Below are 14,862 nucleotides of genomic sequence, written 5' to 3'. Positions count from 1 at the left end.
CATCCCTGCCCCCATCACCACCACCACAACACACACACACACACACACACACAGAAACCAACTAACTATTGTCTATTTGCCTTCTGGCTTTTCAAATTATATTGTTATCATTTGTTTTCTTTATTCTTTTAGTTTATACCTTCATTAAATATTAATATTATTTAATGGTGTTTAAAGGGAGCAAGGAGAAACATCATAATCTCCTGCCTTATTTTATGGACTTTTGTATAATAGTTAATGAAGCCATACTTGGTTAAATACATTATTTTCATTTCTTCAAAACGATTTTGTAGAAACAAAAGCCAAACAACCCATGTAATAAGGAGTATAATGCCAGAGATAAGAGTCCCTGCTCCAGCAACACTGACCAGTTCTGGATTAATAAGTGATGACTTCATAACTTGGGCACTATACCCTGAATCCATGCATGAATCAACACCCCAACATATGAGACTCTTTCTTCTTCCATAGGTCGAAAAACAACCACAGTGCTAGACTTCCTGTCTTTAGTCTCATGCTTGACATGGATAAATCTGCTTTCGTGAGCAAGAAAGCATCAGTCAAAAATGATAGTCTTTAACCCTTCATTATTTTTCACATGGATCCTTGATCCAGCTTAACGAATGTGTTCACATTGCAAATCAAAACGTGAAGGACAGTCTCCTGTCTTTGGCATGTTTAAAGTCTCAATTACTTTATGACTTCTTGATATACTGTACAGTAACTGGAATTGGCTCTTTTATGGAAAAAGCACTGAACAATGACTTAGCACCTGCATGAAACCAAATTTTACTCACACTGAATGTAATTGCTTTCATTTTCTAGATAGAAAAATGTAAAATTCAGGGTTATTGAGGATCATTAGAGTTTAGTTTATTTTCAATGTATAACAATGTCTTTAAAATATCAATACTTAAAGAAAAACAACCAAAAGCACTCCTATATTTGGAGCATTATCTGTGCATGAAGTTCTCAGCCATGTCAACTGATGGGGGCTCCTGTAGTGACCAGTTTGTAGTAGGCACCTTTCTGGGCCATTAGTTCCTCATGGGTTCCCTTTTCAATCACTACTCCCTGTGCCATGACAGCAATGATATCTGAGTTCTGGATGGTAGACAAACGATGGGCAATGACAATGCAGGTCCGACCTTCTCTGGCCTTGTCCAGGGCAATCTGCACAGTCTGAAAAAGGAAAATAAAAAGGTGATGCAAAGATACAGGCGCTGGAGCGGTGGCGCTAGAGGTAAGGTGTCTGCCTTGCAAGCGCTAGCCTAGGACGAACCGCAGTTGGATTCCCCAGTGTCCCATATGGTCCCCCCAAGTAAGGAGCGATTTCTGAGCACATAGCCAGGAGTAATCAATGGGTGTGGTCCCAAAACAAAACAAAAAAAAAGAAAAAGAAAAAAATAGATAGAGATAGTTTCAAAGCCCTCCTGTGGAACACAATGCACTGAAGATTTAAATTGCAGGCCATAGGGGCCAGAGTGATAGCACAGTGGTAGGATGTTTGCCTTGTCCAGGGCAATCTACATGGTCCTGTGGCCCCAAAATAAAATAAATTGCAAGTCAAGTCCTAGGCAGAAGAAACCAAACTATGAGGTTTACTGATAATAAATCAGAAAGCTGGAAACTATGCCTTTGGGGGGGGGGAGGCACACTCAGTGGTACTCAAGGGCTACCTCTGGCTCTGTGCTCCAGGAATCAATCCTGGCAGGTTTAAGGGACCACATGAGATGCAAGGAATCAAATATAGATGCAAAACAAACACCCTACCTCGAGCCCTCCAAACCATGCTATTTTTATAAGAACAAATATTAAGGAAAAACTCAATTGATATTATTCAAGACTTTAGAAAAACAATACATACCTTTTCACTTTCTGTGTCTAAAGCAGAAGTAGCTTCATCAAGTAGCAAGATTTTGGGATCTCGTACAATGGCTCGGGCGATAGCAATGCGTTGTTTCTCTCCTCTAGATAGTTGAGAACCCTGGGATCCAACATTAGTTTCATATTTCTGGAAAAAGTATGGTACTTTTGAGAAGTATAAGTAGCTATTGTTCCTGTATTGTTAGGTTTTATAAAATGTTTCCCCTGTAAATTTAAATAATTTGCTGTCTTTTAAAATTAAGAATTTGGGGTCAGAGAGATATCATGGAGGTAGGGCATTTGCCTTGCATACACAATAATGGTGGTTCGAATCCTGGCATCCCATATGGTCCCCCGAGCCTGCCAGGAGCGATTTCTGAGCATAGATACAGGAGTAACCCCTGAGCTCAGCGAGGTGTGATCCCCCAAAAATACCCCCCCAAATTAAAAAATTAAGAATTTAAGAATTCTTAATTAAGAATAAATTAACATTTGAGGAAATTGCAAGATTTCATCTTTTCTTAGAGTTGCATTATATATCACTGTGTATATGCACCAAAACTTCTTTATCATTCATTTGCCACTGGATTCTTTGATTATTTCCATGCCCTAACTAAGTTCTGCAATGAACATGGGAATAAATATATCTTTTAAAATGGATGTTTTTTGTGTTTTGGTGATAAGAAGATGCCAAGAAATGGAATGACTAGTCAAATGGAAGCTCTATTCTTAGGTTTCTGAGAAATCTCTATACTGTTATCCATATAGACTGAACCAGAGAATATTCCCAAAAGTGGTGAATGAGGATTCCTTTTTCACTGCATCCTTAGCCTTCTTAAATCACAATCATAATACTTTTTGGTCAATTTATTTCTTTCACCCCTGGCTTTCCTGGGGGGGAAATCTCTGCTTTGGTACTCACCTCTGGGAGTGACATCACAAAGTCATGAAGCTGGGCTTGTTTTGAAGCTTCTATGACTCTTTCTTTAGAAATTTCTTTGGTATTGTCCCCATACTTAATATTTTCCATTATGCTACAGGCAAACAACACTGGTTCCTGGGAAACAATTCCGATATTTGAGCGAAGAAACTGGACATTAACGTTTTTGCTGTCATGTCCATCAATCATCTGTCAATAGAGGTGGCAAACAGGCATTAAGTCTTATATTTCTAACCATGAGATAAGTTTGTATTTTACAGTTAGTGTTACATAAGAGGAAGAAACTACAGGGTCTCAGAAATAAGTCATAATTCCTTTGATCTATGAAGATGTGTGAAGGTGTGCCAACAAAGTTATGATCAGATTGTGGTTTTGTTTGTTTACCAAATCTTACTCTGTGGATTAAAACATACAAGTAAAGCACTCAGGAGGTAACTAATTTTAACAAGTCACCCCTAATATTATATAAAGCATATTTTCTACAAATATGATGAATTTTTCATTTGAATAATCTGTAGGTCTGAAAATTTTATTGGACAATATATAAATATAACCCTGTTTCCTTGATCTTATTGTTAATAGCATCTAAATCACAAAAATAATAGACATAGAAAGGAATATATTTATGTAATCAATTAACAAACATATGTCACAAGGATATTTGACACAGATGCTAGGTAGTCTCTTGTTTAATATATGAAGAATAATTACATTTATTTTCCAAAAACTCATGTCTAGTAAGGCAGTTAAATACAGGAACACAAATATCTTCCATTGACATGGGTTCACCTAAGAGTTCTGATCATTAAAAACATAATATTCTAATATAATAACATTATATATTTGGTTCTGTGTTTCAGAAAATGATGTCAAATGGTGCGAACATATTTTAGATCATTTCTTAGCAACAGAAAAAGCAAACTCTTAGTGAGAAAACATTTCTCAATAATTAATTCTCATTTATTTTTATTCAATTTTCCATAGTACTTAGTCTTCAAAGCTCAATTTTATATGTAATTGAATACCTGAATTGTTGTTAATTGTTGTATCTGCATTAGTATTCTAAGTTACTAGAAGTTAGATGAAAAGCTTAATGTTCCTTAAAATCTCCCACGAACACTTAGTGTACTTAGTGGGTACCTCATGTCCAATTAATACTGAAAATATTAAATGTAGTGGGTAACTTCACTAATAGAAAAGAGAATTTTAAAAGTTTATTTGAAAGGTATTTTTTCCTATTTTAAAAAACACAATTGGAAAAATGTAAAAGAATGTAAAAAAATGTTACTGGCTGGAGAGTTCAGACCGTTGGAGGGCCAGACTATAGTAAAAATAATGAACAAATTCCTATGCACACTGCATATATCTTATTTTAAAGTGAAGAAACAAAACAGGAACAAATACAATATATGACCATGAGCTGTAGTCTGAGGATTACTATGACTGTTTAACTTGCATTAGACCAACACTGTTCAATCTTCAACATCCCATATACTCCCCTGAGTACTGCCAAAAGCAATTCTTGAATGAAGAGCCAGAAATAATCCCTGAGCATCAACTGGGTGTGGTCACATCTTCCAAAAGCCCCCAAACAAACAACTCCCCAAATACAACAAAATGCACTGTTACTATGAAATACAAGAAATCACATTGATTTATTTGGGAGTGTATTACTGCCTACTTTTGTCTAAAGTATTTATTAACACATTCAGAGAAATATACTTAAAGTATGTGTCAATCACCATGGCTAACTTAAAAATGTGTGTGTGCTAATTTTGGGAAGTCCACACAGATTCAGGTTCTAGCATGCCATGTAATTAAATACTAATCCAAGAGCTAGATAGCATAGGTGATATTTGGAAATCTAAACCTTCAACTTTACAGTGATCAGACCTCCCAGTACAATGTGCTTTCTAGGTCTTTCTAGGTCTTCAATGATCAAGTAAAAAAACTATTCAAATAAAATCAATAAAAAGTGATTAGAAATGATAGCTAATCAACTTTTTTATTTTCTAAATTTCCTGGATTCTAACATTATTTATTCACTTTCTTGCTTTGCTTTATGCAAGGAATTCTTTAGTTTCCTCTTTAATTCAATTTTCTCTATATACTTTTAACTATTGTCTGTGCATAAAGAGTACACTGAGGAGGCCAGAGAGATAACAGATAACAGATTACAGGCAAGGTATTTGCCTTGCATATGCCCAATGCAATTCAATCTCTAGCATTCCAGATAGTCATCAAACTAACCAGGAGTGATTACTGAGTGCAGAGTCAGGAGTAAACTCTAACCAACACCATATAGTTTAACATTTAAAGCAAAAGCCTAAAATTGTTAAATCATGAAACAGCTGTAAATAACTTATATACATAGATGTAATTATTGGGATACCTGAAAACAACGAATATTTTAATTTAGCTCCTTTGGAGCAATGAAGATTCTAGAACGGCAGAACATGAACTGCTTTCTATTAAAAATTGCTCTTACAGTATTGTGTAGTACTCTGCCTATATTATTGCAAAAGAAATAAAAAGAAAAGGAGAGAAAGAAATGCAACTTACACATTTTTCTAATATATTTTGCCATAGCTTACAATGTATACCAATTTGATACCTTAGTTTACTTAGACTTAAACTTACATTATGAATGAACAAAGATTCATCAGATTTTCCATACCCCCTTCTTGTTCATTTTTCATATGCTTCCTATTACCCCACTTTTTCCATTCCTAACCATTAGTTTACTTATTAGTGTGTACTTTCTGCTTCATTTGCAAGAGAGTAAATGCTTCTGTTAAAAACACTCATCTTTCACTTTGCAGTATATGAAATTTTCTTTACCTAACTAGTCCACATGCCATCTGGACCTGGGAAGAATATACTATTAGAAATTGGGAGGTTAAGTCAGGTCACCTGGCAAATGATTGGAACTGGAATCAACCCTAAAGGTAACCACCAAGGCAATCACTTTGCAGTGAGCCTGACAAGGTACAATCTATTCTTTTTCAGATTGGAGTATGTGGGATACCCTAGCCCTTCCCACACACAATTATACACCACCACTAGCAGTACTCATGTTATATTACTGGCTCTGTGTTCAAGCGTTAACTCTGATGGTGTCCAGAGAACTATAGCTGGTGTCAGAGAAGTCACCATTACTGGGGTCAACAAGATGCAAAGCAAGCACCTTAACCTCTGTACTACCTCTCTGATCCTAACAAAGTATATCTTTTAGAGGTTGGAGAGAGTCTACAGAAATCAAATCTTAAAAGCATTGTATTGCTTACCACCTTCCCTTGGTCAGGGTCATAGAAACGTTCCAATAACTGCACACTGGTGCTTTTGCCACATCCACTGCTTCCAACAAATGCCAATGTTTGTCCTGGACTAACAGACACTGAGAGGCCATTCAGGACTTGCATATCAGGTCGAGTAGGATATGTAAATTTACAGTCAATAAAGTCAATCTTCCCCTGGAAGTTGTCCTGTGGAAAGAAAGATGGGATTTATCTATGTATAAACCTTGTTATTTCCCTCCCCCAATTTCCTGTTTTGCTCACCTTGAGAGCCAGACCTGCCCCTATCTGGGAGGGGTCTGTAGTTACTAAGGAAGGGGTTGCCTCAGGGGCAGGGGGAGAATAGATAGGGAGAGATTGAGCGAGAGGATTCAACAAGATAGGTGGCTGGCAGAAACAAGTTGAGATGCCAGGGTCACTGAAAAGAGCCTGCTTAAAAAGTTTCAAAAGCTTAGAAGTCGCACATGGTGGCTAAGGCCTTAATAAAGTTGATGTCTCTTGAAACCTGACTGCCTGTGGATCACTTCCTCGCTGCCACCCTAAGACCTGCCAGCTGGAAGGAAGGGGTTGCAGGCACGTGGCCCGAAAGGCCCCTCCATCCATCTCACCATCATCCACAACCATCCAGCACTCAATAATTAATATGTTTTTCTACACTCCTATTAGAATGTAGACTATTGAAAGTAGTCCAAAATCTGACATTTTAATTCCTTAAGATACCTCCAAAATCATGCTGTCAAAGCACAAAGTATAGGAACAATTACTTAATTAGATGGCATTCTATTCCCCATTGAGGCAAGGGTAGAACTTAGTTTTAGTAGGAGTTTGGTCTATTTGATTTGTTTTTCTCTCTTAAATATACCAAGTGTTTGTTTGTTTGTTTGTTTCTGGGTCATACCAGGTGGCAATTAGGAGTCACTCCTGGCTCTGCATTCAGAAATTAAATTACTCCTGGTAGGTTCCGAGGTTTGTATGGGATGTTGGGGATAAAACCAGATTGGCCACATGTGCTATTGGTCAGGCCCCACCAAGATATTCTTAATAGAAAAATAAAGTAAAAAGCAAATGGAGAGATTGACAATTCACAGAAACTATATTTTAAGATTAATTTGGTCTGTTTTCTGTTGGTCCACAAGAACTAAAACTTGAACTTAGATAAACACAGATCAAATAAATACTATTGAACAAGAGCAACTGGTTTTTCAGTATCCCATAGATAATATAGTAAAAGAGGTCTCACAAGAAATTTCTAGTTTTATTCATTTTGTTCCAAAGAGTGCTTGATATCCCACAGAATTGAGCATTCACTGGATATTATTTTCTAAACCAAGTGTTAATTTTTTGAGTAAATTTAATGTTAATTTATGTATTCTTACATTAGTATTTCTAAGATCGATGAACCCATAGGAATTCGGAATCTACAGGTATTATATATCCTCAATGGTTGGCACACATGTACACATCTCCACACACTTACATTCACACACATCTTTTGCTTCTACCACCTCTCTATCTGCACCACAGTACATACCCATTTTTCACCTGCACTGCTATACACATTGACTGATGGGCGTCTGTCTAGTAGTTGAAAAAAGCGTGCAGCAGCTATTTTGGCTTTGGCATAACTTGGGGTATAAGAGGAGGCTCTTCCAAGAGCTGTAGCACTCAAAACAACGGACGAGATCACCCTGCAATTGAACAGACATCTGGTAAGAGTAATGTGATGACTTAAGAGGCAGGCATCGAGGGGTTAGTGGGTGTTCCATTAGAAATAAGTAACCTTGAGAAATGTAAGGGTTGGGAGATTAGCAGTTTTTTAGCTGTGCTTTGCGAAAATGGGGTGATTAGTGGATTGCAGGTGGGGACATGGAAATATCTCCAAACCCTGCTTCAGCTACAATAACCTCTCTTTAAAAATCTTGTTACAGGAAGTGGTGAGAGAGTACAGAAGTTAAGGCTCTTGTTGTGCATACAGCCACCTTTGGTTTGATCCCTGATACTGTGTATATTATTTCCTGAACACAGAGTTAGGAGTAGCCCTTTAAAACTGCCTGAGGGAGCCTCTGAATCCCAAAGTAGTTTTTGTTTTTTTAATTTTTACATCAGAAAACAAAATACTTCTTTAAGAAACAAGGCAGAGAGATAATAATGGCGTTAAGATAATTTCCTTGAATTCATTTAACTTCAGTTTGATCCCCCAGCATCACGGGGGCTGGGGGGTGACCTCTAAGTATAGAGACAGGAGTAGGCACTTCCTGCTACATCCTTTCAAAAGTAAGGGACCTTGAAAGATCACCAGATTGGTTCATTTAAAATTTTATTTTATTTTTTATTGGTTGCTTTTTACAATGGTTGTAATTTGGTTTGTAATGCTTTTTACAATGTTTTGTGTCTATCTGAAAGTGATAATGATTGATAACATAAGCACCAATTCTGTGCCCATGCATATACTTCAGACTATATAAAATAAAATTATTTACATCCTTTTACTTGTCCAACTTCTAACTACTTTCAACTTGTATGTAATTAGGGACAAGAGCCATAGTGTAACAGGTAGGGTGCTTGCTTTGCATAATTCCAACCTGGATTTAATCACTGGCATCCTAGGCATACTGTGTCTCCTGAGGGCCTCATCATTCAGTGCAGAGCCAGGAGTAACCACCAAGCACTGTCAAGTGTGGCCCCAAACCAAAAGCAAACCATGTGTGTAATTAATGAACAAATGAATGAGGCATGCACTGTAAGAGAATCTTGGTACTACCTATATAGACCACAGACTGTGATGTGAGTGATACCCTCTGAAGTGGCCCATTTGTATGCCAGGCAAAAAAGACTATTTAGTGGTGGAAGAAGGGGATATCTATATGTTTCATTGCTCCTTATATAAACAGGACTTATTTTGGTTCAGACTTCTGAACTAAATCATCCCCACAAGCTCAATTCAAAGCTTGAATGATTAACAAGCACTTAGATTAAAAGGGGAATAGTAGAATATGATCTTTGTCTTTTTTTGGGGGGGGGGTCATACCTGGCAGTGCTCAGGGGTTACTCCTGACTCTAAGCTCAGAAATCACTCCTGACAGGCTCAGAGGACCATATGGGATGCCTGGATTCGAACCATTGTCCTTCTGTATGCAAATGCCCTACCTCCATGCTCTCTTTCTGGCTCATGGTCTTTGTTTTAAAACACACACACACACACACACACACACACACACACACACACACACCAGAAACTATAGTTGTCTGACGGGAGCCCTTAAGAACAGGCAGAAAACTTAGCTGAAATGCAGGGCCTTGTGACAGGCACAGAACTTTGCTAAGGCAGCCTTGAGAATTGAATGTTAAACATTTAAGATTTAAGGGCAACAAACACAGAGGTATAATAAAAGCAGACAGCCTTGAGAATTTAATGTAAACATTTAAGATCTAAGGCTTCTTCAGAAACAAAGAAGACACAGGACTTTGGACCTGGGAAACTAAGTCTAGTCTAAAAGGTCCCCTTATCTGTACATTCCACCTGCTGGAGATAGGTTCCATAATCAGTACACCCCTGTCCTGATGGAGACAGATCTCATTATTTGCACATTCCATATCACCTGCCAATGGGTCCTGTTATTTGTCTTGTTCAATATATCTACCTCTTATTGATATATTTATGAGCTGAACTGTGTCCACAAAAAGTATATAAGCCAGGCCTTGAGTTTCAATAAATGAAATTGGAATCAGATTTGGCTGGAATCCTTTTTACACTTTTGTGTGTCTCTGTGTCTGTCTTTGTCTCCATGTCTGTCTTTGTGTCTTTGTGTTTGCATGATCTCCCTTCAAGAAAGAATAACCACATCTTAATTGGTGTCCCTGCAGGCGGAGGCACCCACAGTTGTCTCCCAAATTTCTCATGTTGGCAAAAAACACCCTTGACAAATTCTCTTATCTTATTCAAAACATCTTGATTGGCTCAGGATTAATCAATGTAGTAAATTATAAAAAATGGCTAATTAATTATTTCTCTGAATACACCCTTCTGCAATATGACTTTTTTTTTTGGTGATATGTCATGCATAATAGTCACTTGTTTAGTGTTTTTTCCTTTCCTGGCTCAGAGCTTTTCAAGGTGTATAAAGCATCAAGTGTATTAAGAGAGGTATTGCGACAACTTATTAGCCAAGAACCTCAGCATATATGGTCTCTAAAGCACTTCTAAATATGGCTCTGGTGGCTCCTAAACGTGCTGGGGTGGTCCTGGTGGCCTCTGGTACCACAGAGTCTCGCAGCTTCACATCCTGGGGCACAGTATTGAACAATCTGGCCTGATTAGTGAACACTGACAAAAGTGACCCTGGGCCTACCTGGATACTTATTAGGTGTTTTGTCCCAATAAAAAGAAAAAAAAACAAATTAAAAATTAAAAGGAATATCTCAAGTGTCAGAGAAAAATTAAGGGACCTTAAGACCCTAATCCATATTTTCTTGATGTTAAAAAATCCTGATAATAAGAGGACTTTGGAAAAAACAGTTCCAGAAAAATCTAGATTTTATATATGACTTTCTTTGATCAAATAAATATTTGAAAATTCAATGTATTAAGAGTTTTAAAAGTGTTTCAGTTGTTAAGACTTGTTTTCTTTGTTGTATTGGAACTCTGAAAGCATAATATGTTGAAAACAAGTTCACTTGCTATAAAAGCTATGTGGAGAAAAATCACCGACTCAAAAGGCTGACTAAGTGGACTCACTCGAGAAGAAATACATATACAATTAAAAACTTCTGAGAAATAATAAGCCCCACAGTTTAAACTATCATACTTGGTGTAGTTTCTTTCTTTCTTTTTTTGTTGTTTTTGTTTTTTGGGTCATATCCGGCAACGCTCAGGGGTTATTCCTGATTCTATGCTCAGAAATTGCTCCTGGTAGGCTCAGGGGACTATATGGGATGCTGGGATTCAAACCACTGTCCTTCTGCATGCAAGGCAAACACCCTGCCTCCATGCTATCTTCAGCCCCAGTTTAGTTTCTTAATAGTTTCATTTAAACCACCACATTTAGCTTATTTTCTTTTTTTTTTTTTTTCATTTTTGGGTCACACCCGGTGGCACTCAAGGGTCACTCCTGGCTCTATGCTCAGAAATCACTCCTGGCAGGCTCGGGGGACCATATGGGATGCCGGGATTCGAACTACTGTCCTTCTGCATGCAAGGTAAATGCTTAACCTCCATGCTATCTCTTCGGCTCCTGACTTAATTTCTTAGTTTCTATTCAGCAAATAAATAGACCAGGCTATACCTCCCTAGAGTGCTGATCTTTTATGACCTTGTCTGGATAGTCCTCACCTGAACACATAGCTGAAATGGAGCCCTTCATTGGGAATTAAGTAGCCCCCATATCTGTAGGAAGCCGCATTCGCCACAAACACTATACATTGGGAAAAACCAAAGCAGAATCCATAAATATTTGCTTTCCGAATGGCTGTCTTGAATGGCTTCTCCAATGCAGTCTCAAAAGCTTCAACAAAATGCCTCTCCTTCCCAACTCCAGCAACAGTGCGGATATTACTGAGGGCTTCATTTGTAATCTGAGGAATAAAAAGCAAGTTTAAGAATGAAGAGCAGAAACAATGATTTTGGTGAAATTTTAACAGCTGCATAGATCAGATCTCATGCCAATGGCAGATTGCAGTATATATCAGATGAGGACATCTTCTGGGAACATTAACACTTCTCTGGAGACCACTTCAACTGAATCATAAAACAGTTCAATTCAACCTCTGCTTTGTACTGACATAATTTTGTTGCCTCTGTTTGAGATAGAAAAGATAAGAAGTAGACAAAATTAACTGAAACTTTGAAATCTTTGAAAGTATTATGGTTTCTTTAGTAATTAATCTGAAATGCATGAGATGACATGTTTAGATGTCCTCTGAAATGAGAGACTATTTAATAATATATACTCAAAATTAGATTTAATTAAAAATTTAACATGGGGCTTCTCACCTAATGTTTATATGATGGTGTATGGGCTCCATATGGAGTTGGCCAAGTGGTCTACATGAGCTTAAAATTTCATGTAGGAAGCAGGTGCTAATCATAGATGTACTAATCAGAATAAGGCTTTGGTTGACAGGACATGCAGTTAGGTAAGAAGCCAGGCTATTGCTTTCAAATGTATGCAAGACTGATTTCACCCTCTAGTCCTCATTTAGAGCACAAAATGGGCAGCCAGCCATAAGATGGACCAAGAAAACTGCAGTCAGAAAAAGAAAAGCTAAGATGACAGATTTGATTGTTAAAAAAATCATGAAAGCAAAGAAAATGAGAGACTAATTAAGCTTGAAATTAGGAAGCTTCAAAAGGCAACTACCATTCCTGAAAACTTTCACTGCTGCTAAAGATACAGTTGCAACAAATGCAAGTAAGACTCCAGAAAAAAAAAAGGCTGAACCCTGTAGACCAGAGGCTTCTGCCAGAAAATTTCTGTCCAGAACAATATAGAGCACTGATGATCATTAAAGGCAGGAGAGTATCCAAAAGCTCCGAAGTTTTCAAAAGTTCCTGCCCAGAAACTACATATTCCAAAAGCATCTGGCAAGAAAACATAAGAGCACACAGGTTTTATTATGGTGTAATAAATGTTTTTTGTTGATACACTGAAGAAAAAATCCCAATGACACTTCTGTGACTCAAATAGTAAGGAATATGGTTTGTATGCAAGAAGCCCTGGATTCTATCCTCCATACCTCATGTCACAGTACCCCCTGCATGGCCAGGTGTAGCAGTGATGGTCCCTAAATACTTTCAAGAATGGCTGAAAATGATCTTGTCTAATTATTAATATGATAAATTAAATATACTATGTCTTTGTATTTGTTTCTATCCAGACTCTAAAGCAAATAATCACTTCTGCAACAGTAGTTATTTTCTTCTGGAAAATACACAAAGGCAAACTAATTTCTTTTTTATTTCTACTTTTCTTTAATTTTTTTAATTTAAAGATCTGTGATTTGCAAAGTTATTTATAGTGTGTTTTAGGCATAGAGTACTTCAACATCATTCTCACTACCAGTATCAACTTCCATCACCAATGCTCCCATATTTCTTTATTCCTCACATCCTCCCAACCTGCTTGCTACTTTAACAGACACATTAAAATGCTTGGTGGTTGCAGCTTAGATATCATGTTTTCAATGTTGTTAAGTCTGTGATTTAGGTTTATAGTAATAAAAGTTAAATGTATTTCTACATATAAAATTCTCTTGGGCTCTGTTCCTTTGAGCAGTATGCCCTTTCTCCTTTTAGATGAAATCTAGATTATAGTAAATTGCTTTAAAGAGTGAGGCCGTAACTATGTGTATGTGAGTGATTTATTATCCCACATAGGTGTCTGGACCACTACCCTCTTCTTCACTTACTCATGACCACCAGATAATAATTAGAACACACTTAGGAAATGTGTAAGTCTAAATAAACTGGAGTGTATTTGAGAACTAAATTGTATCTTATAAGTCTACTCAAAACAAAAATGTTGCCAATCTAGAAGATACTGAGGTATAAAAATTAAAATGTGTACCATCAAAAAATGCTAGCTCTTCTCTGCATTAATGGCATGACCTGCACTAATCATTGAGTTGAAGAAACAGAATAGATAGAAAACTGAACTGTCTACTCTTATTAATAAGAATGCACTAAGTTGGGATGTGGATAAAATAGCTATGAGAGAGGAAAAGAGACATATACTACTCTATGTTTGCCTATTTGTCCACACCTGCTGCAACTCTAGCGTCACAGATATATTCTTAGAGCTGTTGGCAGAGGTGCATAGGAAAGGTCCAGTAGAAGGTTTTTTTGGGGGGCACACCCAATGATGCTCAGGGGTTACTCCTGGCTCTGCACTCAGAAATCACTTCTTGCAGGCTCGGGGATTATATGGGATGCTAGGGATCAAACCTAGGCCAGTCCTGGGTCAGCCGCTTGCAAGGCAAATGCTTTACCACTGTGCTATCACTTGGTCCCAAGTAGAAGATTTTTTTGTCCCCCAATTCATAATACAGACCAGGCAAAGGGCCTGGGTTAAGGTGTATATGGGGTGCATTTACTGTACCTCCTCTTTCTATACAGTCAGTGTAAAGAACACAGACTGTGGTAAGAATTGGGAGGCCTTATCTTTTCTTTTCTTTTTTTATTTTTTAAATATATATATATATATATATATATATATATATATAAAATACTTCACCAGTGCAACATTCCCATGACCAATATCCAAAGTGTCCTTCCTCCCCACCCCACACAGGCCTGTACTCTAGACAGGCTTTATACTCCCCTCATTCAGTCACATTTTGTTATTATAGTTCTCAGTGTAATTATTTCTGTGATTGCACTAAATGATCCCTGTGGTGAGCTTCAAGTTAGGAGCTAGACCTACTCTGGTCCTTCTCTATTTTGTCTCTGAGAATCATTACACAAATGTTTTTCATTTTTCTCAAAACCCATAGATGAGTGAGACCATTCTGTGTTTCTCTCTCTCCCTCTGACTTATTTCACTCAGCATAATAGATTCCATATACATCATGTATAGGAAAATTTTATGACTTCATCTCTCCTGACAGCTGCATAATATTCCATTGTGTATATGTACCATAGTTTCTTTAACCATTCATCTATTGAGGGGCATCTAAGCTGTTTCAAGAGTCTGGCTATTATAAACAACACTGCAATGAATATAGGTGTGAGAAAGGGATTTTTGTATTGTATTTTTGTGTTCCTAG

General features: G+C 37.3%; 1 protein-coding gene and 1 non-coding gene across 2 annotated transcripts in view; both read right to left on the bottom strand.

The window, feature by feature from the left end:
• Positions 1-856: 856 nt before the first annotated feature.
• The window catches only part of ABCB11 (ATP binding cassette subfamily B member 11), a 90,238-nt gene continuing 76,232 nt past the window's right edge, over positions 857-14,862 (bottom strand). Inside the window, exons 22-27 of the mRNA XM_049773529.1 lie at positions 11,432-11,673; positions 7,634-7,790; positions 6,094-6,291; positions 2,789-2,995; positions 1,868-2,014; positions 857-1,182 (exon numbers count right to left, since the gene is read on the bottom strand). Coding sequence (XP_049629486.1) covers positions 982-1,182; positions 1,868-2,014; positions 2,789-2,995; positions 6,094-6,291; positions 7,634-7,790; positions 11,432-11,673 — 1,152 coding nt within the window. The 3' untranslated portion in view covers positions 857-981. The remainder of the gene's footprint in view (positions 1,183-1,867; positions 2,015-2,788; positions 2,996-6,093; positions 6,292-7,633; positions 7,791-11,431; positions 11,674-14,862) is intronic.
• Positions 14,121-14,253, bottom strand: LOC126010025 (small nucleolar RNA SNORA51). Its single transcript, XR_007496166.1, has one exon. It is a non-coding gene; the product is annotated as a small nucleolar RNA SNORA51 (small nucleolar RNA).

Source organism: Suncus etruscus, chromosome 5 (assembly GCF_024139225.1).
Source record: "Suncus etruscus isolate mSunEtr1 chromosome 5, mSunEtr1.pri.cur, whole genome shotgun sequence".
Lineage (NCBI taxonomy): Eukaryota > Metazoa > Chordata > Mammalia > Eulipotyphla > Soricidae > Suncus > Suncus etruscus.
Note: the sequence above shows the minus strand (reverse complement) of the source record. Positions and strands in the feature narration are given on the sequence as shown.